This window comes from Astatotilapia calliptera, chromosome 19 (assembly GCF_964374335.1).
Source record: "Astatotilapia calliptera chromosome 19, fAstCal68.1, whole genome shotgun sequence".
NCBI lineage: Eukaryota > Metazoa > Chordata > Actinopteri > Cichliformes > Cichlidae > Astatotilapia > Astatotilapia calliptera.
In genome coordinates this window covers 4,054,201-4,080,990 of record NC_137440.1, presented here as the reverse complement: position 1 = coordinate 4,080,990, position 26,790 = coordinate 4,054,201, and the positions used below count along the sequence as shown (strand labels likewise).

General features: G+C 40.3%; 1 protein-coding gene across 1 annotated transcript in view; it reads right to left on the bottom strand.

Moving 5' to 3' along the window:
* Positions 1–2,589: 2,589 nt before the first annotated feature.
* Positions 2,590–26,790, bottom strand: part of sptbn5 (spectrin, beta, non-erythrocytic 5) — a 63,917-nt gene continuing 39,716 nt past the window's right edge. Inside the window, exons 67-80 of the mRNA XM_026192223.2 lie at positions 26,441–26,620; positions 26,198–26,353; positions 25,884–26,101; positions 25,166–25,355; positions 24,909–25,085; positions 24,376–24,483; positions 23,438–24,198; positions 23,168–23,216; positions 23,023–23,091; positions 22,233–22,316; positions 21,161–21,252; positions 20,012–20,128; positions 4,464–4,660; positions 2,590–3,983 (exon numbers count right to left, since the gene is read on the bottom strand). Coding sequence (XP_026048008.2) covers positions 3,829–3,983; positions 4,464–4,660; positions 20,012–20,128; positions 21,161–21,252; positions 22,233–22,316; positions 23,023–23,091; positions 23,168–23,216; positions 23,438–24,198; positions 24,376–24,483; positions 24,909–25,085; positions 25,166–25,355; positions 25,884–26,101; positions 26,198–26,353; positions 26,441–26,620 — 2,553 coding nt within the window. The 3' untranslated portion in view covers positions 2,590–3,828. The remainder of the gene's footprint in view (positions 3,984–4,463; positions 4,661–20,011; positions 20,129–21,160; positions 21,253–22,232; positions 22,317–23,022; positions 23,092–23,167; positions 23,217–23,437; positions 24,199–24,375; positions 24,484–24,908; positions 25,086–25,165; positions 25,356–25,883; positions 26,102–26,197; positions 26,354–26,440; positions 26,621–26,790) is intronic.

Below are 26,790 nucleotides of genomic sequence, written 5' to 3'. Positions count from 1 at the left end.
AGTAGGTGACCTGCTCTGAGCAACCACCCCACAATTTGTCAGTGCAAACTTTACAAGGGACTGGCATGATCAGTTTAGCCATTCCACTTCATATTACTGCCACTGTAGGAAGAGTATTGTCACAGCAGATGACACTCATGGAATAGTTCACAACATGTAGATCTAAATTTAGAAGAATCACTGAAGGGAAGTTTTCCTTCCCACTGTTGCCAAAGTGCTTGCTCATAGGGGGTCATATGATTGTTGGGTTTTTCTCTGTATCTTTTTTTTTTTTTTTTTTGCCTGTCCCATTTGGTTCTTTAGCCGTCAGAATTGTTGTCTGAAGACCAACAAGGATACCCAATGGATTTATTTTGCCAAATGGATCATCGTGGCATTGCCGCATTGGTCCATTTGATCGACCTTTGTTTTTATTATTTATTTTATTTTATTTTCAGTTGTTACAGACGGGACAGACATGAGTGAGGGATAGGAAAGGGAGAAAGAAAGAGGAAGGAAAAGAAAAACAGAAGGGGAGAGGGACAGTGAGAAAGGGGAAAAAATAAATAAATTAAAAAAAATAAAATAAAATCTCCTGGATCACCTGTTGAGAGAGAAAGAATAGAAAACAAGCAAAAAAAAAACCCAAAGCAACATACTAAACACAACACCATCGCATTAATCTAGCTAAGTGTAAACAGCAGTAAATACTAAATATTCAGTGTTGTTGTGCAGCACGCAGGACAGACAGCGCACAATGTGCTTTGAAGTAGCAGCCAAGAAAGGTGTAATTTAAGTCTACGAATAGTGAACACCCGTGTGCACACCTGTGTGGATCAGCGCGCTTGTATTCAAATGGTTTCCACATGTAATGGTCTGCAAGAGGATGTAGAGAGCCATAGCCCTGTCCCCCAGGGCATGAAGCAGGCATGGAGATCCAGGCCCCAGACATCCAGAGTGCGTGAGCCCAAGGAGGACCACCGGAGGGGCATCCGTGCCACCCTCATGGGAAGGGCTGAGGATCCCCAGACGAGGCGTCACCCAGTAGCCACCGAGCAGAAGCTAGAGGGGGCTGCACCGGCGTGCCCGCCGGCTCTGCCGGCAGCCAGCTGTGCCAGAGTGAACCGGGTTTTTCTCTGTATCTATGAAGCGCCTTGAGGCGACTTTTGTTGTGATTTGGCGCTATATAAATAAAATTGAATTGAATTGAAACGATCATTTCACCTACTTCTAGGAAAAAAGCACAAACTTTTAGTTTTGGCAAATAAAGTACTGCTACTACTGATTTTGTCATATTTTATCAAAAATGTGGTGGAAATACTTGATGAAAAATGTTTAACCTAAAATGTACATTTTGGGACTACATTCATATGTGACTTGACATATAAAGGCTTCAGCTTCTCAGTTAATGTTTTACCTGCTGTCAGTTTTTTGAAGCCAATAGGAACTAAATTTAAATGATATTATCAACTAATGTGCTCCGAATAACTCATAACAGATGTTGGCTATTTAGTAACATATCTAAAATAACAGAATTCAGAAAAACGTAAGCAAGTTTTTGCTCGTCTGTCTTCACATGCATAGGAACTTGAGGGACATTTCACTCTTAATCTATTGGGGTTTAATATGATGTCAGCCACCTTTGCAGCTACAACAACTTCAACTCTTCCACACCAAACTCGCTCATCCATGTCTTTATGGACCTGGCTTTGTGCACTGGTGCACAGTTATGTTGGAACAGGAAGGGGCCATCCCAAAACCATCACCACAAAGTTGGGAGCATGAAGTTGTCCAAAGTGTTTTGGTATGCAAGGGGCTAAGCCCAGCTCAAACACCCATACCACCACCTCCACAAACGTCACACAGGGCACTATGCAGTCAGACATGTGCAGTTCTTCTGGCAACCGCCATCCTAGATTCGTCCATCAGATTGCCAGACAGAGAAGCGTGATTCGTCACTCCACAGACCACGTCTCCACTGCTCTAGAGTCCAGTGGCAGTTTGCTTTACACTACTTCATCTGACTCTTTGCATAATGCTTGGTTGCAGCGGAAATACATTTCACGAAGCTCTTTATACACTGTTCTTGAGCTAATCTGAAGGCTACATGAAGTTTGGAGGTCTGTAGTGATCACATTTTCAGAACATTGGCAATTTTGAAGAATTAATTTGCTTCAGCATGCTCATGCTCTGTGGTTTTACTCTGGCAACCACTTTGTGGCTGAGATGTTGTCATTCCCACTGCTTTTGGAGACAGCCTCAAACAGCCAGTGGAGATTTTGGCACATCATCAATAGCTTAATTCTCAGTCCCAAAGGTTGGTGCATGACATTTAGCAATAATCATTTTCTTTTTAGATATTTAAGTATTTGGATATTTAAAATGGTGTTCAGTAAAGTCAAATTGCCTCCTTTAACACCAAAATCCAGTGCCACAGAGTTCAAATCTAAGATGACGATGGTCAAATGTTCTCTGCGTGACCCTTGAAGTCCAGGCAGATGACCTTTGAACATGTGAACATACTGGTGCTGTGAGTCAACACACTGATGAAGTTTTAACATGTGGCCAATCGTTACCATAGTTCCAGTGAGAGAAAGAGCTCAATAATGGTTGATAATGAAACATGGATACATTTTATTAAAGCAATTCAAACACATCAATAAACAATCTTAGAGCAATCAAACAAATACAGAAAAAGATAAGTAACATTGTCGAAGTCTGATCTGCAGAAACAGATACAGATAAATGATGAAGTTACGTCACGTTTTTGATTCAGTTTTATTGAATGACTCTCACTTTAACACTTCAACTGAGTTTAATTTCTTTTGCCAAATGATTTCTTCAAGTTTCAATCTGACTCATTATTTTTATTGATTCACTTATTGATCTGATTGAATGGAGGAGAAAATGAGACTGGAGATGTTTGGATTTGTTGCTCATTAATAAATAAATGGAGTTGAATCATTAGCCAAAGTTCTTTGTGTGAAAATGCAGAGCGTCATCTCTGCTGAACGATATCTTCGCGAATCTTTTCTCCAGTTAAATGTGACAAATTTGCTTGAATTGATTTGCTGTCAATCATTCTGTATGAGAGCAAGTGTCAATTTTGATAAAGTAGTGATCATGTCGTGCAGTCAAAGTCTTCACATGGAGTCACTTTAAACTGTTTGGGATCAGGCCGAGAGCAGATTCTCATTAGAGGTGATGTAAACACATCATTAACATCTGTCTGTAGAACTGCTGACCTGCTGGCTGCTTCAAATCCTTCCTTACTGTGGCCATGGCATAAAGTGCTTCTCCAAAAATCTCTTAAGGAGTTTTTTTTTTTTTTTTGCTGGGGTTTTTTTTGTACTTGATTGCTACTTTAGTTAGAACTTCTATAGTAAAAGAAGATTATGGTATTTTCATTTGCAGTTATTTACGTTACCTTTCCATGTGTATACACAGAATGACAGAGACAGGGAGAGCAGCAGTAAGACCCAGTACAGTACAGAGAAGCACAGATTAAGTCAGACAATATGAAAAAGAGGAGCTGGGCTGGAGGTGGGTTGCACAGCTGCTAGCAGATAATCAGCAAATATGGAAAATAAGCAGCCAATCACAAATCTAGTAGTGGTATGAGCCGTTACTTTATCATTTCGTCTGTGCTGGGCATAACCTCCTTTCATTTGCTGGAGGTACTTGTAAAAGAAAATCTGTATTTGGTATATGATGTGATTTCTATGAAACTTCATGCAGAGTCATGTCAAGACTTTGTATCCTTATTGTTGATGGTAACAAAAATATTCCAAATCTGAAACGAGACTGAGATGGACAGCATCACAAGATATATGGATGGAAACCAAAGTGTTACTTCTTAGAAAAAAACTTTCTGAAGACGTTCATTTTTGGCTTGTCTTTGTTCACAGGGTCCTCTATTACTTGGGGGCTCACAGCTGGCGGGTCCTGGGGGTCAGGAGAAGCAGGAGGAGGCACTGACGGCTGGCTTTGGAGACTCTGTGGATCTGCAGTGCATCAAGTCACAATCAGGCCAATTATTGACATAGAAGTCATCTAAGCGCTGTTCAGTGCTTCGTTAAAAACTATAGTAATGCATGGATTACAAATCCAAATGATTGACAAAATGAAAAAAAGGAGTTTGCGTTGATAAAATCTTCAGCAACTCTGACTCCAAGGTTGCATTTCCATTTGAAACCTGTAATATGCGTGCATTAACAATATCTGGAAATGAACTCCATCCTTGAAACAGTGTGTAACCATGTGGAACAAACGTTAAGGTATGTTTTCTGCAGTGATGTGCAAATAAATCCTGTGAAAGTCAGTGTGCACATAAGCTGGCACTGGTGTAACACTTGCCTAACATAACATGGTTCTAAATGCACATTTTACAGCAGTCTATCCTTTTTCTTGGCCCTCATGGGACAGAAGCTGAAACTTGACTGAGACAAGTTTGAAAACCAGTTAAATTTGCTGTGACGTCTCACCTGCCGTCCTGACCTCCCCTCCATCAGGATAGTTATGTCTGCTGTAGTAGGTATGGGGAGGTTTGGGTGGAGGTTGGCCCTCTGAGGATAACTGTCTCTCCAGGCTCTCAGCTCTCCTGCTGAGAGGTTTGGTTGATGAGGAATCATCTGGAGACTCAGCCAGCTTCTCCAAACTGAGGTTGACAGATGACGCTCTCCTGAGTAGCAACAAGTCATCTTTAATTTTAGTGTATCTATTATACCCCTTCCATGCGACTCTGAGTAACTGTTTTACATGATTCTCAAACTAGTCTTTGGCAACATTCAGGGGGAGATCTGAGATACAAGCTTTCTACTTAAAGGGCTAACTATTACAGTCATTTCTGTCTCTACTTGCGAGGCCACTCAAAAAAAAAAATACTGGTGGCCACCAGTGCTACCCCTCAGCCTCATATATGGTAAAAATGTACAATTCCTAGGTGATGTCTTGAGTTATTGCATTCATAAAAACTTTTAGACAATCTTGCCAGAGGATATTTAAACTCATGCAAGCTTTTCAGTAGCAGTTTGACAATCCTAGGTGGCGTTACCTTGTTCACAAGATTTTCCGAAACCTTGACATATGACTTTCAGGTCAAGTTTTTGAGGTCAGGTGGAGGTTTTTTCTTGACTCACATTTTTTTTCACTCACTATGTGTTTAGAAGTCACTCTGCATTTAATCATTAGTTATTAATAATCTCTGGCTCTCTTCCACAGCATGCCTCTTGTCCTGTCTCCTTCCCATCACCCCCCAACTGGTCACAGCAGATGGCTGCTTCTCCCTGAGCCGGGTTCTGCCAGAGGTTTCTTCCTGTTAAATTTTTCTTAACACCATCACCACACGCTTGCTCACAGGGGTCATTGATTGTTGGGCTTTTCTCTGTATTATGGTAGGGTACATATAAAAGTGACTGTTATTGTGATTTGGTGCTAGATTTTTAAAAAAAAACCAAATCAAATAAATTGAAGGTCAGACTTTGAGTAGATGCACCTATCATAAGTTGAAAATCCTATATCACGTCATTCTTGAATTATCCACACCTCTCGCCTATAGCTGCCTGGCCGCCCAGCAGGGTACGAACAATATCCCCATAAGCCTTTCAGGCTGACAGGAAAAAAAAAATCCTTACTTCCTTATTTATCATTGACTAGCCCTACAGTCAGCCCCTGGTTCATCCTCTGAAACAACCTGTCTCTTTAAGGCTTCGCTCCCTTAGAAGACTCAATTCCTTCTTCTCTTTCCACCTGACTAACTTCTGAAAGCCTGCTGAGAGGCGCCAGCCAGTGCTTGTGCTTGTACTGCCTATACTTTGAGTATGTTATGCCTCAATTATATACTATATAATGCATTACATTTTTATTACATCTAGTTCTGGAATCCTGTGAATGCTCTAGAAATCCTGTGAATTTTTGGCTGACAGGACTAGGATATTACATGGTCACTCTAGCTTAACACAAAGCCTTGAAGCAGGCAAATACTAGGAAAACAAATCAGCATTAACAAAAACCCAAGTTTATTTAATTTAAAAGCTATATCTTGTTATCCAGCAAGCACACAGTTTCCATGCCACAATCCTTCCTTTGTGGACTACCATTATGAAGCCTCAAGTCTGGCATTTGGGCTGTTACTATCATGTTTTTTGGGGAAAGACGTGGCCATATTAGAAAAGAGGATAAGGCTGGAAAGGAGTAAGCAGATGGATCTCAGAACACGAGGACAATATCTACAGATATTGAATTGTAAAGAATTGTTATTCAATAGGATTTACGATCTAGACCAAAGACTACATCCAGATCTTTTAAAATAGTCTTTGGTTAGTCCACAGTTCAAAACAACAATCCCAGTCTGAGCTCAGGACTTTAGCATTCAGTTCCTCAACAAATAACCCCACCACTAACTGCTGTGAAAACCACAGCATTTCCTTTTTACATGTCAATTTCTGTACCTGTTAAATAAACGTACTCAATCTGTCCCACAGAAATCCCTTCGTCAGTGTATTTTGTGACTGCTGTAGTCATGCAGTCACTGCAGTGCTCCATATTTCATCACCATGCAGCAAACGAAAGCAGATGCAATGCATGACGGCTGAATAGAGCCATAGCTGTGTCCTGTGCCACCGTGTGTTTTTCCACTATTGTGTGCCCGCTGAATGTAATTCACCTTGTCCAAGTATCTCATTAAAGAAAAATCCTGTTGGTGGGGAGTTTCATTTCTTTGGCCTCTCACCCACCTCAGAGGTGCCCAGTGTCCCCACAGTGCACAGTGTGAATAGGTAGATGTGAAAGTCAAAGTCAAATTATCTTACACAGTTTGAAGGAAACCATTCCAGCCTGAAACTCCATCAAACACGTGTGACTGACAACCGTCCTCTCTGACCCCAAAAACCATGCCTGTAATGCTTTGTATTAGGGACTCTGTCCATTCCAGCAACTTAATTTAATAACAGAATTCACAGGACCAAAGCAGAAATGTTATGGCTGCTTACACAGCTAAAATAAATAGTTTTTAAATAATACTTTGTTAATTTTAAATAAATGTACCTCAAACTATTATGAGGCACAGCTTTCCTTTTAATATCAGAGAGAAAATCCTATTTATTCAACAGAACACTGTAATAAGCTCATAGCAGGATAACTACGGGATGATTTAATGTCATCTGAATGAAGACTTTGTTGTTTCATATGTTTGTTAATATTATCATTATCTTGATGTATATACTTTAATTAAGACAGTTTATTCACTATTACAACTATTTGAATCCTTAGCTGGTCACATCACTACTTACTCATGCCACTGTATGTCCTGGCTGAAAATACCTCGCTATTAAGGCAGGTGACATTTACTATATTGCCAAAAGTAATCACTCATCTGCCTTTACACGCATATTCAATTTTATTTCAATTGAATTCAGTTTTATTTATATATCCCCAAATCATATGTACATAGTAGTACATATGAACTTGTGTGATCCATAGGGTTTCATATGATGTCAGGTCACACTTTGCAGCTGTGAACTCTGCTGTGAAGGCTTTCCACGAGGTTGAGGAAAGGTCACACACGGCAAAATGCTGTCAGACATGTGCAGTTCTTCCGGCTCACACTGTCATACCAGACAGAGAAGAGATCAGGTATTCCACTGCTTCAGAGACCGATAGAGGTGCTTTACACCAGTGCATCTGACACTTTGTGTTGTGCTTGGTGCTCGCCTCTGTCAGTGCGCCCCAGGGTGGCTGTGGCTACATTGTAGCTTGCCATCACCAGTGTGTGAATGTGTGTGTGAATGGGTGGATGATTGCGTATAGTGTAAAGCGCTTTGGGGTCCTTAGCGCTATACAAATACAGACCATTTTACCATGTAAGGTTTGGATAAAGCTGCTTGGCCATGGAAGCATATTAGGTGAAGCTCGCTACATACTTGAGCCAACCTGAAGATCACAAGAGGTTTGGAGGTCTGTAATAACTGAATCTTTGCCCTGTCAAATCTAAAAATAGACTTCAATAAAAATGTACCAAAGTAAAGCGATCTCTCTCCTTTCAGCTCAGACAGCACTGTCATAAAGTTCCTTGCATGTTCATTAATATGTGCACCTAGCATTTACATTACTACCATCTTGTGGCCACAGTTGGCTATTGTCGCTGAAAGCTGCTTTTAATTAAGTGCCATAGGAAAGTGCTATTGTCTCTGACAGGGTGTCCATCTGGAGCTGGACAAGTTATATTTTTAATTTACTTTATGAAAAATGAAGAAGTACACCAGCACTTTGGAGCTCATGAACTGATTTTTTTCAGCAATACCTGGTCCTCAACACAAACAGACATTTAGCACAAACCTGTGATTTACAGAATATAGAATCTATAGAATCTCAGATATCTATTATCAAGTATATTAGAGGTAATATTTTACTGTTCTCAAGCCAGGAAGGTGGACAGATAGCACAAAGAGTATGTTTTAGTCTGATCAATTTAGTCTTTAGTCCTGTCTTCCAATGCTCACTCCCAACCCATGAAATTGCCACCCCTCCTTGAGCCCGGTGCTCCTGGAGGTTTCTCCCTGTTAAAAGGGAGAACTGTTGCCAAGTGCTTGCTTACAGGGCATTGTCCCTCTATTATCGTAGAGGCTTTACCTTAGAATATAAAGCTGTTGTTGTGACTTGGTGCTATATAATTAAAATTGAACTGAATTGAAATAGTTTCCCTGTCATCGTCTTGATGCATTCTCAATCATTCAGGTAAGTAAATCTCCAAAAGTTGATTCTGTTCATCTGGACGTAGCGTTTTCAGTGGGAGAAACGTTTCGTCACTCATCCAGGTGACTTTTTCAGTCTCAGCTGACTGCAGGTTTCCCCAATCTTATAAACAGTACATTTGCATATTATTTAGATTATTATTTAAATTTAACATGACAGCTAACTATGTTTTACAGTTGCCTCTACTGAAGACTTTAAAGGGTTTCAGGCAAAGTTACACTAACTCTAGTTTTAGCCTCAGACCATCCTGACTGGCTAACAAATGCTAATGTTAGCCTGTGATTTAGGCTGCTAACATAAAAACTTTTAGCTAGCTGACCAGCATAGACTAATTTGATAGTTAACAGCAGGGGCGATTGAATCAAAGCACCCCCAAAGATGTCTTACTTTTTTGACAATATTTGCTGTTTGTGTGACACACTACTAAAAATATAAAAAGCATACAGAACTTTGTTGTTACAGCTCGTTTTTCCCCTGCTCTGGCTCTAGCACCCTTTCTGCCAGAGCGATGGTGGCTGAGACGCAGCGGAGCGGAGGGGTAAGTGCCTGGCTTAAAACAGGACATATTAGCTGCATTTAACCCTAAGGCCATGTTTCTTTTTAGCTGAAAAACATTACACCAGGTAACCTGCAGTGTTGAAAACGTGTTTTCCAATGATGTTTGCTACCCTATAATCCGTCCTGCTCTGTAGTAAAATCAGCGACATTTGACCGTCCTGTTGCTCCCATTGAAATTTATACAGCTTATTTAAAATCTAAAACTTATAATTGAATGCAGCCTACTGTTGTTACCACTGTCCTGTTTGAAATGGATACTAACTAGCTAACTGACTGAATGCCCATTAACCTTATAACTCCTGTTGTGTGTGTGTGTGTGTGTGTGTGTGTGTGTGTGTGTGTGTACAGAGACAGCCAAGTTCATAATGGATATAAGGAAGTTTTTTCAAAAGAAGGAGCCACATTCAGGTACAAGTGTAAAATCAAATGATCCGTTAATCAAGAATAATGTTGGATCAGTGTTTTAATGTTTATATCTTTTATTAGATGTTCATGTGGTTTGGTTATTTGCCTTTCGGTTGAAAGTACACTGAGAGAGGACTTTTTATTAGTGATCTTAATAGTTTTTTTTATATAATAATGTAATTTTTGCATCTAATTGAATACAATCTATTTGTGTATGATTGTCAGTCCAAAGAGAAGAAAGAGGGGAACGTGAAGAGAAAGTACAAGGCCAGGAAGAACCAGGTAAGAAAACAGACAGGGAACAGTGACGGGCACAACAGAAACTGTTAAACTGACAAAGAGAAAAAACCTGATTTTACTCACACAATCTGGAAGTTGTGTCCTCCCTAGGCAAGGCAAGTTTATTTGTATAGCACAATTCAACAACAAGGTGATTCAAAGCGCTTTACAGAGACATTAGAAACAAAAACAAATAAAAAGCATGATTTAAAATTGATTAAAACAAGCAAACTAACTAACTAACTAATTAACAAACAAACAAACAAAACAGTATATAAAATCAAAACAGATAAAATCAGAACAGTAGATAAAATCAGTAGTTAAAATGTTAGTTTTGAAATTTAAGCTTAAAAGTGTGGATTTGGTGCTTTATTCAAATGCAGCTGAGAACAGGTGAGTCTTCAACCTGGATTTAAATAAACTGAGTGTTTCAGCTGATCTGAGGCTTTCTGGGAGTTTGTTCCAGATATAAGGAGCATAAAAGCTGAATGCAGCTTCTCCGTGTCTGGTTCTGACTCTGGGAACTGATAAAAGACCAGATCCAGATGACCTGAGGGATCTGGAAGGTTCATACTGGGTCAGGAGGTCACTGATGTATTTTGGTTCTATATTAAAGCTGCTGTACAGAATCTGCAAAACAAACTGGGTTGAAACATTTTTGACCCTCTTTAACAACATTCCGACATAACATTGTAATGGATTGGGGAAATTAATTAATGATATATTTTTATGTGGTTCAGCCAAAACTCTACTAAAACCTCAGCCAGTAATAGGTAGGCCAACTTTTGGACCGTCCAGTTGTCTGTATGACTGCCGCAATACGTACATCACATTTGCACACTATCAGAAAGAGCCAAACAGCCCTGGTGGAGTGAGGAGCTGCAAAGAGAAGCAGATGCTCTGTTTATATTCTAAAAATGTTTTAAGCTTGTTTCAAAGATTCTGTACAGCAGCTTTAAATGTTTTCCAAAAGCACACATACACTTCTCCAAAAGTCGATTCTGTTCATCTGGACGTAGTGTTTTGTGGGAGAAACGTTTCGTCACCCATCCAAGTGACTTCTTCAGTCTCAGATGACTGCAGGTTTCCCCAACCTTATAAACAGTACATTAGCATAATGACTGAAACCAGCCCACTGACGGAATAATGGGCTGGGAGGTCAGTTCCTTAATCTTAATCACACATACAGTGTTTCTCAAACGTTTTACAGTGTGTACCACCTGATAAAAAAGTCAAGCTCTCTCAAGTACCAAAGCATGAAATCTTACAACACAAAATTAGTATCTGCAGTAAAGATTTTTTCATACATTGTATACATTCTACCACAGGCAAAGTTGCCTCCATTTTTATAGGTTTTTATTAATATTTTGTAATAATGTATTTGTAAGAATTTATTCTGTTTCGGGAGTGTTTTTTATGTATCTGTATTATATTATACAAACACATTAAAAGTTAATCTCTGTCCAAAAAATGCACTCAGTTTACTTCTTACTCACTATGAGCATCATTCATTATTCTCCCGCAGTAATTAAGGTTAGGATATGTATTTTTTTTTTTATTCCAATCCATTCTTCTTTTGCAGCATTTAAATAACCTTTATCAGATTTGATGGTTTTGTTGTAGACTTTTCAAAAAAGTGTTTTGCTTTTCTTTCACAAATGTGGGATTCAATTGTGTTAAAATGTACAAAACAGTGATGTCATGTTTTGTGACGAGGACCCAGGCACAGAGAGACTTGATGAATTTAAGAATCTTATGATTTAATAAAGAAATTTGCAGACTTGCACAGAGAGGGTAAAACTGTGATGACTGATAAAGGAGACGAAGACAACAGACGATGAGGACAGGGAGGATGCAGGGACCGAAAGAGACAGGGAAGAAGTCTCATTGTGACGAGTAAAGTGTATCTTGGCTGGCTGGGCAGCTCTTTGGGTGCTCAGCACCCCCAAAGCTCTGATCCTAGAATCGCCCCTGGTTAACAAACTATAGTGGTGATATTATTGAAAGTTTAGTTTCACCTCAGCACATTTATCATTATGTCCATTTTGTAGCACATAAAATGTTTAGTTAATATTTGTAGACAGACACATTTTTCCTGTAAACACATTTTTACTCCAACTTCTCTTGAAAATGTAATTTTTGTAATGCTGAGTAGATCATTTCAAGTATGTGGGAAATTTTTGTGACCCCATTGAGCTAATTGTAGTTAAATTATAACTATATGTTGACTAAAGTATAATATAGGCACAGTGCTGGTCTGCAGGGGTGTTATATGCCACGTGGGGATGCTGCTGACATATTGTAAATTGTTATGTCTATATCAAGCTAATAATAAGCAGGGACATTTGTGTCTTTCTTAAAAATTCAGATCCTTAGAGATTATTTGAAAAGTGGATCAACAGCTATCACTAAATGAAACACTCTAAACCTGCAATGGAAAAATATCCCTTATTTCACCTGTGATCACACACTTGCACGTGCAGAGCCAACAAAAGGAAACACTTTACTGAGTGAAAAAGGAAGATATAAGATGCTGATGGTGCAGTGCAGCTGGTCTCAGGAGAGGATCAAAAAGCCTGATCACCTTGTCTACAAAAACAAGGTGAGTTTAATGTTGTGATTGATTTAGTTTGTGAAGGTTTGCGTGTTACTTTAATTATAAACTGCTTATATTGCAACGGAATGCTGTTATGTGTTTGCAACTCTACATTTATTTTAGGAAAATTAATAATGATAATCCACAGCAGATCTAAACAAAACCAAAACTCTGTTCTTTCTTGCTGGCTTTCAATGGTAGGTGTACAAGTTCAGTTTATTTCAAGTCATTTTCCACCTAATACTAAACTTTGTATTTTTATTCCTTTTTTAATCTTAAATGTAAACAATAGCAACAAAAAATGAACATCTTAAAACTTCTTTTCTTTTCTTTTTTTCCTCAGAATAAATTGATCTTTAAAGCTCAGATGGAATTTAATGGACTACCACGCTACATTCAGGACTTTATCACACAGGTAAATGAAGGTATCACTAGAAAGTGTGCACACAATTTCTCACTTCATGCTTGCTCTTCACCAACCTCCGGTGTCATTTTGTAGTCACTTGTCTTATTATTGTCTAATTTGTTGCGATTTAGGGTTTGTGAGCACAAGCAGAGGTTTTTGCTTGGGAAGTAACTGTGCCCTCTTTTTGAGAGAACATGTAATGGCTGTGAAATATGTCAAACTTTTCTCCTCTACTTTAACAGCTAAGAGCATTTTGAACACAGGGGACAAAAGGTGTGGATTGAGGATTTTGAACTATGGCATTTAAGTGTTGTCAATGCTGAGGGTTCATGGACACAAATCCTTATTCACTTAGCTGCTGTTGACAGTTTAAAAGTCTTCATCAGAACAAGCAATATAAAATAAAATAAAAGAATATTTAGCATTAAATGTACCAATGTTGTTGTGTACTACTTGTGCACAGATCATTTTAAGAAGTTTTAATTTACAAGCAAATGGTGTATAATGGTGTAATTGTATAGAAATGTATGGTTAAGGATATAAAAACGTACATTTAATGGGTTAAAGTTAAAAGAAGTGACTGTAAATAGTAATAGAAACAGAATTTTCAGTTTTTCTATTCACAGAAAAAATCCATTAATGACACAGAAAATATATTGTGACTAAGAATAAGACGATTTTTCCGTTGTACCATTTACAGGAAAGTCTTTCAACTTCCGTTAAAAAAAAAAAAACACATTACTGTTTTTGTACAGAATTCTTTTTTACAGTGTAAAGCAACATCCGACAGCTGTTTCCTTCAATAACTGATGGACTTTTTGCATATTGTAATAGAAATATTCAATACACTCAAAACTGAAAACAAGCGTTAACCTTTCTGAGCATGGTTTTGTCTCTCTGCTTACAATTTGGTTACTAAGGGAATAAGTAACCTGACATGTACTGTGGGCTCAGTCGGGGCCCAACATAAACTATCTGCCCCAGAGTCCCTGAGAAAAGCCTTTTTCCTGTTTTACTGTGTCCCTCAACGTGTAAACAAAGTCTACAAACTAAAGTTTGAATTATCGAGCTACTGTGTGATTCAGCAGTGAACTAAGGCTACGCTCACACTGCAGGCGAAAGCGCTTCAAATCCGACTTTTTTGACCCTATGTGACCCATATCCGATCAGTATCCGACAGTGTGAACGGCACAAATCCGATGTTTTCAAATCCGATCTGGGTCACTTTCGTATGTGGTAATGAATCCGATACATATCCGATGTTTTAGAAAGCGACTGCTGTTTGAACGGTCATGTCGCATTAAATCTGTCTTTTACGTCACTGACATAAGACAGACGCCAATTATCAGCGCCAGAGAAGACATCGCGAACGCTTCCTGGCCATCCTGTGTAGATGTCAGTGAAACTGTTGGGAAGACAACGTTGGAGAAACGTGAACATTTTATTTGTACTGTATAATCTGCAGATTCTGACAGAAATCTGCAGCTATCCTTTGAAGCACCACTCCTCTAAAACAGCAATAAGGATCATTATTAGGTTATCTACATTATTATGTAAATAACAAAATAACTTAAAGCAAAAATTGGGAAACGTAAAGTCCGAAGTCTTTATATTAAGGGCCATCAGTCAAACAATATTGTTTGCTCTGGGTCTAAACAGAGCGCGTTGTGTGTGACATCTTCTTTTGCGCATGTGGGCCGCTTTGAGCGTTCACACTAGAGCGCGTTTGCTGGTCGCATTTTATTTGTAGTGTGAACAAGCAGACAAAAAAGTCCGATTTGATCAAAAAATCGGAATTGAGCATTAAGACCTGCAGTGTGAACGTAGCCTAAGTAATTCACATCGTGTAAAAAAAAAAAAAAAACAAGTATCGAATTAAAATTTAAATGAAAACTGCAATGGTATTATCAGAAAAATGTACTTTAAAATATATCTGCAGTATTTAAATAAACCTGTAGGCAGTAACTGCCTTCATACAGCACATTCTTGTTACATTTTAATCAAACTTTGGGGTGAATTCATCTCAACAATGCATCATATTGTATTAATTCATAACATGAATGCCTGTAAAACTTGAATCTGCAGAGCAACTTGTTTCTACAGTTTTTTTTATTTCCTTCTGCAGTACAGGTCAGCTTAATCAGGTTTTAAATCAGAAAAGTCATTATTTTAATGTTGTAACTGGCTAAGCTGATGCAAAATTAAAACCCGTCAGTCAGCAAATGTATTTTTTAAAAATCAAATTCCAAGTCCTCATGTACCTTGTTAGTGTTGTTGAATTGCAGATTCTTGTATATACATATATATGATATTTACATTTTTTTGGTAAACAACTGAAACCTGTTCATTATATTATATATAACTGTAATTGTGAAACAGTGCATTATCTTTTTAAACTGTTTGTTACAAAGTAAGAACAATTGCTGTTATATAAATGCAGCGAAGTAATGAGAGTTAACAAAGTTTGAGGTTAGCATCGTTTGAAGTATTAATTAGTTTGTTAGTTTTTTTGTATTTCTCAGTTTGGTTTGAATTATTTTACAAATATAACACTTAAATATAACACTTTTATGAATGTGTGCCACAGGATCCCGGAGAGAAGAAGTTGTCATTCTTCTGAGCGACCCCCTCAACCCGTCTGTCTCTAAAATGGACCTCAGGGACGAAAACAATCATATTTCAGAGACAATGCAGTCAGAAGAAGCGCCTTCCACTCCTGAAGTTGGCATTCTGGGGCAAACATCCTACCCTCTGGGACACCTGCTCCCCCTCAGCCAGCATCAGATCCTCAGACTGGAGGATTCTTTAGCAACATCCTCCCAGAACCAGCTCCTCCTGTGACTCAGCAGCTGGTTCCACTCATGGTCTCAGCACCAGCTCACCTCTACAGTCAGCCAGGGACAGCTGAGACACCCAGAGGTAGTGACAGGTCTCATTGAAGTTTTATTGATAAAGATGTTTAAAAGTGTTGGACTCATCACTCTGCTCTCAGCTTCCTTGTATTTCACCTTTGTATAAATGTGGTGTGAAGCTTTGCTGAACAGTAAACTTAGTCGCTGCCAGTGAAACATAATTCCAAAGAATAACGCAGGAGATCAAAGTCCAGCTATGTATGAATGTAGTTTTATGCACATCTTCTCCTCCCACTGATCACTTCTTCTACCGAGTGGATAGATCATAGCATTCCAGCTTTTCTCATCATCTGTTGTGTGTTTTGTGTGTTTCAAGCGTAATGTGCTCGGGATTCCAGAAAACATGATCCAGTACCTGCATCCTGCTGGAGAACTGTACGTAAAACACACAAACACACCAGTGTACACAGCTGCTGAACATCTGTATCTTCATAAACTCTGTTATCTCGTATCCGTCTCTGCATCTGTGTAGGCACGGTGTTCCAGTCTGGGATTTTGTCCCTCCTGCTCCCCCATCCAACACCTCCACTCCAAAGTAAGTTTCTGTGGTGCTTTGTGTCAGTTATCTCCAGATATCAGTCTTTTTTCTGCAGATGTTTGCTTGCATTACTGTAATCAGCTTCCTTTAATGGTGCCTCCTTACATTCAGTTTCACAGCTTTACTCATGTTTTTAAACTACTTTGCTCACAGCTGTACACAATGCTAACATGTGCACTGACTCTGTGTTTTATTCCTGTAGAAAAAGGAAATGTGAAGCCCAACAGGATGCGGACCGGCTGTACATAAAGAAGCCACCAAACGCCTTCATGCTTTACCTGAAGGAGCAGAGGCCAAAGGTGATGGTGGAACTGAATATAATTGCCAGTGCAGCCGTAAATGCAGCTGTGGCAAAGAGGGTAAGTGTGTAACTCTGCATATATTTATGCATCTGTTAATGCTTTATGCTCATGTTTGTGCATGTGTGCCAGCTGCCCTGTAGTAACAGTGTAGCTGAGTATTTATCTATGCTGACAGTGGGTTCTCATGATTGTCTGTCTTCAGTGGAGGTCTCTCTCAAAAGAACAAGCGAAATATTTTGATCAGGCTGAAAGCGAGAGATGCCGTCACGCCACAGAGCATCCAGACTGGTCCACCAAAGAAAACTACGTATGTCCAAAGTGCTAACATGCAGTTCATACATGTGCCCATCACTGCACTGAATTATGAAACAACCAGTGCACAGAGTTTGGATCAACTGATGAAAATTCTCATATTTTTGTTTTTAGGGCAAAAAGAGGAAGAGAACACGAAATCGCACCTCGAGCACAGGTGAGAGGAGATTTCTGGGAATTACGACGTTTTTTCATGTGAAATGTGATGAAAAGAAGACGGAAATCTGTTAACGAAAGAAGACTTACTGTGTTTTTGTTTGTGTTTGTTTGTGCAGCATCTGAACCTAAACAGGAAGATCAACAGGCCAAGAGGCTTTGTGTGACGCCAGCTCAGACACAGCCATCTTCTTCCTATTCAGTTACAAAGGAGCCTCTTGAGCAGCCAGCTGTTACCAACCTTCCTGATCAGCAGTCAGCGTGTGTGCAGCTGCAGAACACACAGACAGCAGCTGATGCGCCTGTGTGTCAAGTAAATCCGGTCCTCCCAGCTTCTCATATGGAAACAAAAGGCGCTTCATAGGTACAGAGAAAAACCCAACAATCATATGACCCCCTATGAGCAAGCACTTTGGCGACAGTGGGAAGGAAAAACTCCCTTTTAACAGGAAGAAACCTCCGGCAGAACCAGGCTCAGGGAGGGGCGGCCATCTGCTGCGACCGGTTGGGGAGCCTCATCTGCATCACTGGTCTCCTCTGCTGCACCCGTTCAGCTCCAGAAAGAGGCCACTTTTGTCAGTGACACTGATGAAGCACTGCTGTCAGTGGTGGAACAGCTTGACTCCATCCCAGCAGCCCTCCTCTCCACTCACTGGTCCTCAGTTAAATCAGGCCAACCCTGCTTCTCCTGTATATACTTCTCTATCCACATTATGTGCCTCCCCTGACACATTCTTTAAAAACCAAAAAGAGCCTATTGGTTTCACTGACAGGATGACATGTGGTCAATCCTCCCTGTCACTCCACAGCCTGATACACTCTCCTGTTCTAATACTCCTAAATATAGTCCGAACAGCCCTGCTTCTCTGGAGAACTCCTCTCCATCTAAATTGCTGGACTCCTCTGTTGCACCCACTGAATGCCAACCAACGCCTCCCTTCTTAAGCCAAACTGTAAAAAATATGATGTCGCTACTTAACGACCTCCAACCTGGGCCCTTTGCACAGCCTCTACAGCCCTCCTCTCCTCAAGCAGACTGGTCCTCACCAGAATCAGATCAGTCCTGCACCCCCCAAACCACGGCTACCTTCATACACTCTATTGAAGAAGGTCTTAGCTCACTGCTTAATTAGCTTGACGTTCCACCCTTTTCTGCAGAGCCTCAACAGCCCTGCAGCTCTCATACAACAAAAACCCTTCCTCTACCATTTCAGTCTTTCCTCTGTTTCACAACTGCTTGCCAGAGATCTCTCCACAGGCGTGTGTTTGTGTGTATGTGTGCACGTGTGTACCGATAGTCCTTGTTTTGGTGCCTGATCAAAAAGTCAGCTCTTGAGTCTGCTTTTGGGTCAACCTCTCATATGAACCCTCTGGGTTTGTCACATATAAACCCTTTTAAATGGAACAGATAAGGCTGCCATTCCCTGGTGGTATGTGGTCTCACACACTGAGGCAAGGAGAGACCTTTGGTACTTTATGCTAGGGAAATGGCCTCCAAAATCCAGTGGCAGTGTATCTGTTTATGTAAAGCTTTATACCTGGCTGTCAGCAAAGCAGACAAACATCCTGAATCTGTTTAATGAAACTATGTGGCACATCACAGGACACAGAGACTTCACAGGGCTGCTGCATTCCATTTGTAAAAGAGCACTGGAAAGAGAAAACACACCTACACTTGCCATTCATAGGCACACACACACCCCTTGTAGATTAAGCCCTCACAGTTTTGATCATTGCCACCATAGTTGAAAGCAAACCTTTAACTGAGCTGCCCTCTCAAGAGGCAAGAGAGAATGAATGTTGCACCATAACAACAGAGAGCGAGGCAGCTTTAACAGGGGATGGGAGCATGTCCTGACCTGCATGTTTATGCAAGAAACCACTGTTGTAACACCGGTGCTGACCAGGACATGCTGGACCAGAACAGGACAAAAGGGCTCGAGAGGTATAAAAGCAGGTAGCAGCTCCAAATACATGATGTACATCTTGCACTGGGGGCCAACCCCTCTCATCGATGTGCAACCACATAGAGTTCCCCAGCCACTTAGTGGCATACATCACAAGACTGATCCTGAAAGCCTCGTTTGTGTCATGTTTTCTTCACGGCTCACGCTTGTTCTCTGTTTTTTGTTTTTGTTTTGCTCTCTTATCAACAAGCTTAATTTTAAAGTGTTATCAAAACGAAAATAGAAACAGACAGGCCTTCTATGTTACTCTGATTTTAAACAACCTGTTATTGTTATTAAAGTGATTGGACTTTCCAAAGTATGACAACAGATCCAAGAGGAGGTGAAGCACCCTAGCTTGTCCTAGGACCATCTGAGTAGGAATACACTGAACAATTCGTATAAAGGTTTGTGTAATAACACCAAAAATATGTTGTTATCACCAGCTTTTATTGATATTGAGTGATAGTGATTTTAGGTTATATCACTAGTCTTGTTTCAGTAGATGATGAGGTTACATGTTTGACATTAACACTTATGTTTAATCCCACTTGTTATACTGTAATTTGTATTGCACTTATTCAGTTTTTAAAGGTGCATTATCATAACTACAATTTCCAAACTTACAAATCGGTAGTTTAGAATTTCCACTCAGCTACTTTTTGTAAATGTCTTTCCTTTTAATTCTTTCAGTTCTCATTTGCAACCTTGAGATACACAATTTTTATTTTTTTATTTTTATTTTTATTTTTTTGCTTAAGCTCAAATATTTCACATTCTCCAGTTGAACTGAGTAATCACTTATGATCCAAAAGAGAGAGAGCTTTGTCTTAGGTCTATTAAAATTGATCAACCATGAGTGAGCGCTCACCCAGAGTCGTCAGAGTCACTGCTGGCAGATTCTGGACAGTTCTGGAGCTTTTTCATCCAGATGAGCTGGAGCTCCTTGCTTGATGCTGTAAATACATACTGACTGCCATCCTCCAGTCTGAGAGAGAGAAAGCACAACACAAGTACAGAAAAATAAGTCTTCCTAAGAATGTTTTGCATAAGAAAATACGGCATATAATGATGTAAAGAAATGCATAATTGAGACCAAAGTATGGCACGGGCAGAATTTATTTGAAAGATCAGTGGTGAGCCACAAATTTTAAAAATTATAATATAGTTTCACAGTGCTAAGAAACAAATACCGTATTTTTCAGACCATAAGGCGCACTGTCAATGATCTGGTCTGCTTTTATACATAAGGCGCAATAAGTGAAACAAAGCAGTCAGATAAGTCAAACTTTACTCATTTCATTCTTCTTGCTTCCTCCACTTCCGTACCATTGATTCATTAACGTTGAATTCTCTCACAGCTGCTCTGTTCCCATGTTGTTGCAGTATATTAATGACTAACCTCATAGTGTGGATGGATTATCTCAGTTCTCCTGACTGAAGTTTGAGGTTTCCGTTTACAGCATCCTGCCATGCAACTGCATTTGTCTCTAACCATCAGGAACCCTCACCTTAACTTTTATCAAGTGGAAAAAAGTTAGCGTTCATCCTCCAGCTTCACTGTGTTTATGTTATGCTAACATAGCTGTGTCACTACCGATCATGTAGCACATCATTATATACCAGCTAGTCCAACTTCAGTAACACTACAAAAGTCACTGCTGTTTAGTATTCTGTATTCATTTATGTTGGAAGGGATCCTCGAGGCTCCTGATTACGGTAGCCGCAATGCTTTAACAATCAACCATCAACTTCATACATATGGCGCACCAGATTATAAGCTGCACTGTCGATTTTTGAGAAAATTAAAGGATTTTAAGTGCGCCTTTAGTCCAAAAAATATAGTAGCCAATTTTAAGTGTAAATATGAAGTTTCAGAATGTCCTATACATCAGACAGTCATACAGCATAGAGAAGCTGTGATTTCTAACTTTAGCAACAACATTAAAGTCAACTTTCCAATGCTCCAATGTTGTGTTGTGCTTGTGTTTACACTGTCCATGAAGCGTGCAGCTCTTACATTAGTCTGAAAGTGTTCTCCTTGCTTCTGTAGTAGCGATTCTCCCTGCAAACTGCTCCAACTACGTTGATAGGAGGCCACCTAGATGTCCTCTGTGAAAGCACAACAGAGTTAAACAGTGTAACCTCACTGAGATTATTAGTGAACGTGCAGAGGCAGATGGAGAACACTGTGGTTATAATCCTTCCTGTAGAAAAATAAGCTGCAATATTTTCCTTTTCGTAACACACTGAGTATGCATTAGACACGACCTACGCTCAACTGCGAGTAATTATTCTGTGTCTGAAGAACACAAAAACAGCAGCCTTGGCAGCAAGTTCCTTTGAATTTTGGAATATTTTGAGTTTGACTCCAACAGACATTTCATTTCATTGCATAAACATAATTGTTTGAAAGCAACTTGAAGTTAAGGAAGTTGAATTTAATATATGAAAATGTTTCCAATAAAGATGATCATGCTAAAAACACTTTGAAAGAAAAAATAAAAATCTCCAGATTTGGATAAAAGTCAAAAACCCTTGTTCAAGTTACCAAAATATTTTGAAAACCTTTAAAGTTAGCTTCTGCATTGATTATGGTGGCGTCTATTCAGAGCATGAAGAGATTTTCAAATTCTAAATGAGGACTGAATTAGAAAAAAAGAGAATCATGACTGCCATCTCGATTAATCTCTATTAATGGAAGCCCTTATTTGCTTCATTGTTGAATACGTTAGAAAAAGAAATGTGTGAATTTATTATTTTTTTTATTTTTTTTAATGTTTTCTTTAAACAAATAAATGCTGTTTTTTGTTGAGTTTCTTTTTCCCGTCATTTCTCAGGATACACTCACACATTCATCTTAAAAGAAAGAAAGATCCTCAGTTTGATTTTGGGAGAAGATACAAACCCAGCCTCAGGGGAGCCTAGGTAAATGGGATCGCTGTGTCAAGGACACATGATACCATCAAACATGTCCATCTGCTATGGTGCTAAACGCACTCAGGACAGGACTTAATTGTTTTTACCCAAACTGCTGTCATGTCATGTAGGCAGTGCTGTCAGTGATGCAGTGGCTTTTTAATGTTCTCTACCTGTGCAGCAGCTGCTGTGTCTTTAAACAGGCTGAGAGTCTCTCCCTGCAGAACAGCAAAGACCTCCTCCCAGTGCTCCAGACCCTGCAACAAAAGAGGAGCCTCAGCCAATGCTTCAACAGTGGGCACAACAAACAGGCTGCCATAACCCAAAAAGGTTCTCGGGAATAAAAGGAAATAAAAGGAGCACCACTGGTGTCTCTCAAACCACCGGTGCTAATGGAAGGGTAGAGTGGCAAAAAGAAAACTGGCATAAATCATCCAGGTACTCAAAGTAGGTTTCAAAAAGTAATAAAAGACCTTCATTTTACTGGCTAATGGCATTAAAAATACACCAATGTGTATCAGCTTCTGCAGTCTTCAGGGTGTGGATGTACGAGGAAAACAACAGAGCAATTCACTCTGCTTATCTCCTCTCACTTTAAGTGGGCAACACTATAATGTTACATTATTTTCTTTAGCCTTTAGAAACAATCCTGAGTACAGCATCTTCCTCCGTTAAGCAGCTACTCAGTACAGCAACAAAATCACAACTGGATACCTTATAAAGAGCATGATTTCATACTGTGTTAGCAACCACCAAGACATAAAAATTGGAAAATCCAACTGGGAAGCCGAATAGCTCCTTTTCCATCAGGTTGTCCATCCAGTTTGATAGAGATGTGTAAATAAAATTAAAAATGTATCAAACAAAGAAGCACGTTGAGTTCATGCCCAATATGAAATTTCGTTTTTAGATATCTTTATAAAGATCATATCATCAGTTACAGATGTGTAACATGTCTCTCACCTTGTTTCCTCCTTGTTTCAGCTTAATCTCCAACACGCCCTCCATTCTGATTGGCTCCCCAGGTGTGACCTGGCAGTAAGTATGACAGGTGTGAGAACATGTGGTTGATGATGCTTATTAATTTAATGAATAAGACAGTTTATACCTCAGGTTCGGGTTGCCCCTCTGCTAGATCTAAAGACTTTTGTTGAGGTCTAGGAGAGGGGGGAATAAGGTCAACCATGAGTTAACTTACTTTTTAATGTTTTTTGTATAATTATGTGTGTGCAATTTCTTTAGCGCAGCATACTGATCCCATGGATGATTAATATATATTTTCTTGCTATGAGCTGAAACCACTGCAGTAACATTTTTTTTTTTAAGTTGAGGAATCAGCCAGTCGATGTCAAAGCAGCAGGAAACGGGGCATGCTCACGTCTTATCCTCCTTTGTGATTGGTGCAGCCGTCGGGGCGTTGGGTGGTGTAATGTGATCAGCAGCAGGTGGAGCAGGAGAGCCAGGCACATCGGGCTGCCTTGATGTTGGTGATTTAGGGCGAATACATCTTTCTTTCACAGGTGGAGGTGGTGGCGGTTCAGTGGGGGCAACAAGTCGTCTGATTGCTGAAGGTGAGTTTGGTGGAGTGGTGGGTTTCTCTGGAAGGTTCGGAGAATCAGAGCGGCAGCCAAACGCCTGCTCTGAAAAGGAAATTCTGGGCTTTGGAGCCACAGGTGGTTTGGACCTAGGCCGAGTCTCTTTTAGTGAATGGGACTGAGGAGGCGGTTGTGAAGAGGAATCCGCTGATTCTCCAAGGGGAGTGTTAGAATTTAGGTGTGAATTTTTGATTTGCCTTCTCCCAGCGTTAACTGTCGGGCTGGGACTGGACTCATCGGACTCATCAGAGCTGTCAGCCGATTCTGCTTTTTTAATAATCTTTGAATCTGATCCAGGTCCTAGTGGTGGGCTGAGAAGAGGGCTAGGAGAACTAGAGACAGCTTCTGCTTTCTTCTCCAGCACGGATGGTCTGATTGTTCTGTCTGTCTGCCTGCCACTGCTGGCCCCATGAACGTCTCTAGAGGAGATCCGTGGGGTCTTTAGTTCTGATGGTTTACTTCTCAGGGAGGAAACTCTAGCTGGAGGCTGTCTGTACTGGAGGTCCTTCTCCTCATTTCCATGAAGACCCAGCCTGTTTTCCCTCTGCAATAAAAAAGAAAGTGTTTTTAACAGGGTTCATGCACTACAAAAATCTAAATAAATGGTTTTAAGACATTTTTAAGATCTCAGTACCTAATAAAGAAAGAGAAAACCAGTGTTTGGGGGAAAAGCCTTTGATTTAGTCTATGAAACTCTATTCTTTCCTGTTGTTAATGTTACCTGTGTTTTCTTTTTCTGAAGTGCAATGAAACGGTCACTCTGGGCCTGGATCATGGCCTCCAAGTCCTCCTGCCTCTTAAGGAGCTCCATAACGTCAGACACAGAATCCTGGAGGAACCACAGAAGATGTTCTGGTTAAGAGACGTTTTAATGCCACGAGTTCTGAGTGACGTCTTGGGGACTCCATCCTCTGAAATCTTCCTTCAAAAATAATTTCAGTTTATTTCAAACAGGTGTATTGAGTCTATTATTATAACAGGTATAACATGGCCTTTCCTTCAGGGGTAAAATAAAAACGCATCCATATTGAACGATGGACAACAAGGAGCAAATCATTTTATGTTAGATATCTTTTTTCCTCCTACCTCTGCATTTATCTGCATTACTAACACACTACAGGCAAAAATATACCCTGATACAGGGCAACAATTTCCATGAATCGCTACAAAAGAGTTGAAAAGTGAAAAGTGTGCTTGACCCATAGAGACATCTGTCCATTTCACTTTTCTGTCCAATTCTCAGCATTCGCATACCCCGTATTCCTCAGCCATCAGAGTGCTTTCATAGGAGCTCAGCCAGCGCTCAGCCTGCTCCAGCTCTCTCTGCAGAAGGACAATCTCCAGATCCTCCTGATACAGCAGCCTGGTTTCCTCCCAAACCTTCTCCACCCGCATCTCCAGCTCCTCTAGTTCACAGATACGCTGCTCCACCTGAGAGGAGGAATATACAGTGGGATATCAGCCATTCGGAGTCATTTCTATTGTTGTTGATGTTTGATGTGCCAAACTACCTTCTCAAACATGAAGTTTCCGTCCTCAATCAGACGACTTCCTTTCTGTTTGACGGCCTGTGATTTGATTAGTTGTCTGTCAATCTGGACGCGATACTCATCATGCTTTTTAATGAGCTGTTCCAGGTCACTTCCCTCACCACTCTGAGGCTCCCCTCTCACCAGAGACAGCATCTCCTTCAGCCACGCCCTGGAACACAAGACAATGTGCAATCTTTAAAATACTGCTTCTTTGAAAGAGAAAGCTGGTAATCTGCTGGTAGGAACAAAGAGGTTGTTATTTTCATTTGTGCTTATATCTGGCAGAGTAGCTTTCTGGCACCTGCACACTCTTCTGTGCACATACATGGAAAGTGGAGTTGGGCACATGACCCCAGAACAGAGCGGGTGACAACAACTGACAACTGATATGAAACTGATGTCGTCAAACATCACATGAAAGGAAGACCTGGGGTGTAAAGCCGCTTGCAGATAAAAATTCTAAAGCAGTTTAATCCAATGTCAATGAGCTTTACCAACTGGACTCCACAGTGTAGTGATTTACACATTTGGCTAACACATGAAAGGTCCCTGGTTTGAGACCAGGCTGAAACACAAATACTTTGGGGGTTTGTATAGAAAAATAAAGCTAAACTTAATAATTACTTAATACTATTTGTAGTGTTTTTGAATTTTGGGTAGTGTGTGAATAATTTTTTTTTCCATTGACAGAACCTACATGAGTTCAGTCCACTGGGAAAGGTATTTCTGCACATCTTCTGCCTGGCCCAGTCTGGCCCGTCGTAGGGAGGCCTTGTCCTGGATACTGGTCCAGCAGTCCTCTAGGTCATCCAGCCGCTGAGTCACAGAGGACCTGGCCTGAGGCTGGGATTTGCTCAGTGTGCGACCTACTTCTCTACTCCTGGTTACTTCCTCAGAGATTCGAACCAGGTCCCTCTGATGGAAAAGACAGACAACGAGGCAGGAACATTCATTCAGCTGTCATGCATCCACCACTTAGCTTTGATGCAGTGTTTGGTGGACATTTCCTACCTCCAATGCTTCATGTTGACTCATCAGAGTCTGGATGGAATGCAGGTCGTGGCCCAGGTCCTCTGAGTCCAGTACTGCTTCCTTCTCAGCCATCCAGCCCTTCAGTTCTTCCACATCGTGGTTAAACTGATGAATCTCCCTTGCTGCCTGCAGATTCTGAAGGACACAGGACAGACCATCATTCTCACAACCTCTAACCCAGATCAACTCATCCAAAGGTAGCTTGATCTATCAGATCTATACCTGTTCTCTGGTCCTTATGCTACTGTTGAGCTCATCCCACAGCCTGCTGAGTGCATCATCCCTCCTGCGAGCCTGATCGTCTTGTTGCAGCCCTCGGCCAAGCTGCTGTACTGAGGTCAGTCGGCTGCGACCCAAACCGGAAACTTCTGAAACCAGAACCTCCAGCTTCTTCTGAAGGACCTATAGATGGAGAGAAGGGACAAAAAGCTAAGAAATGAATAAAGAGGGAGATATTAGCAGTTTGAGACCTAAGAGTTTCAGAAGATATACACCCTGGTAGAACATTGGTTTAATATTTACTACAAACTGACCATTTTCTCTATTTGTGTGCCAGTAAAGTCTCTTCCTTT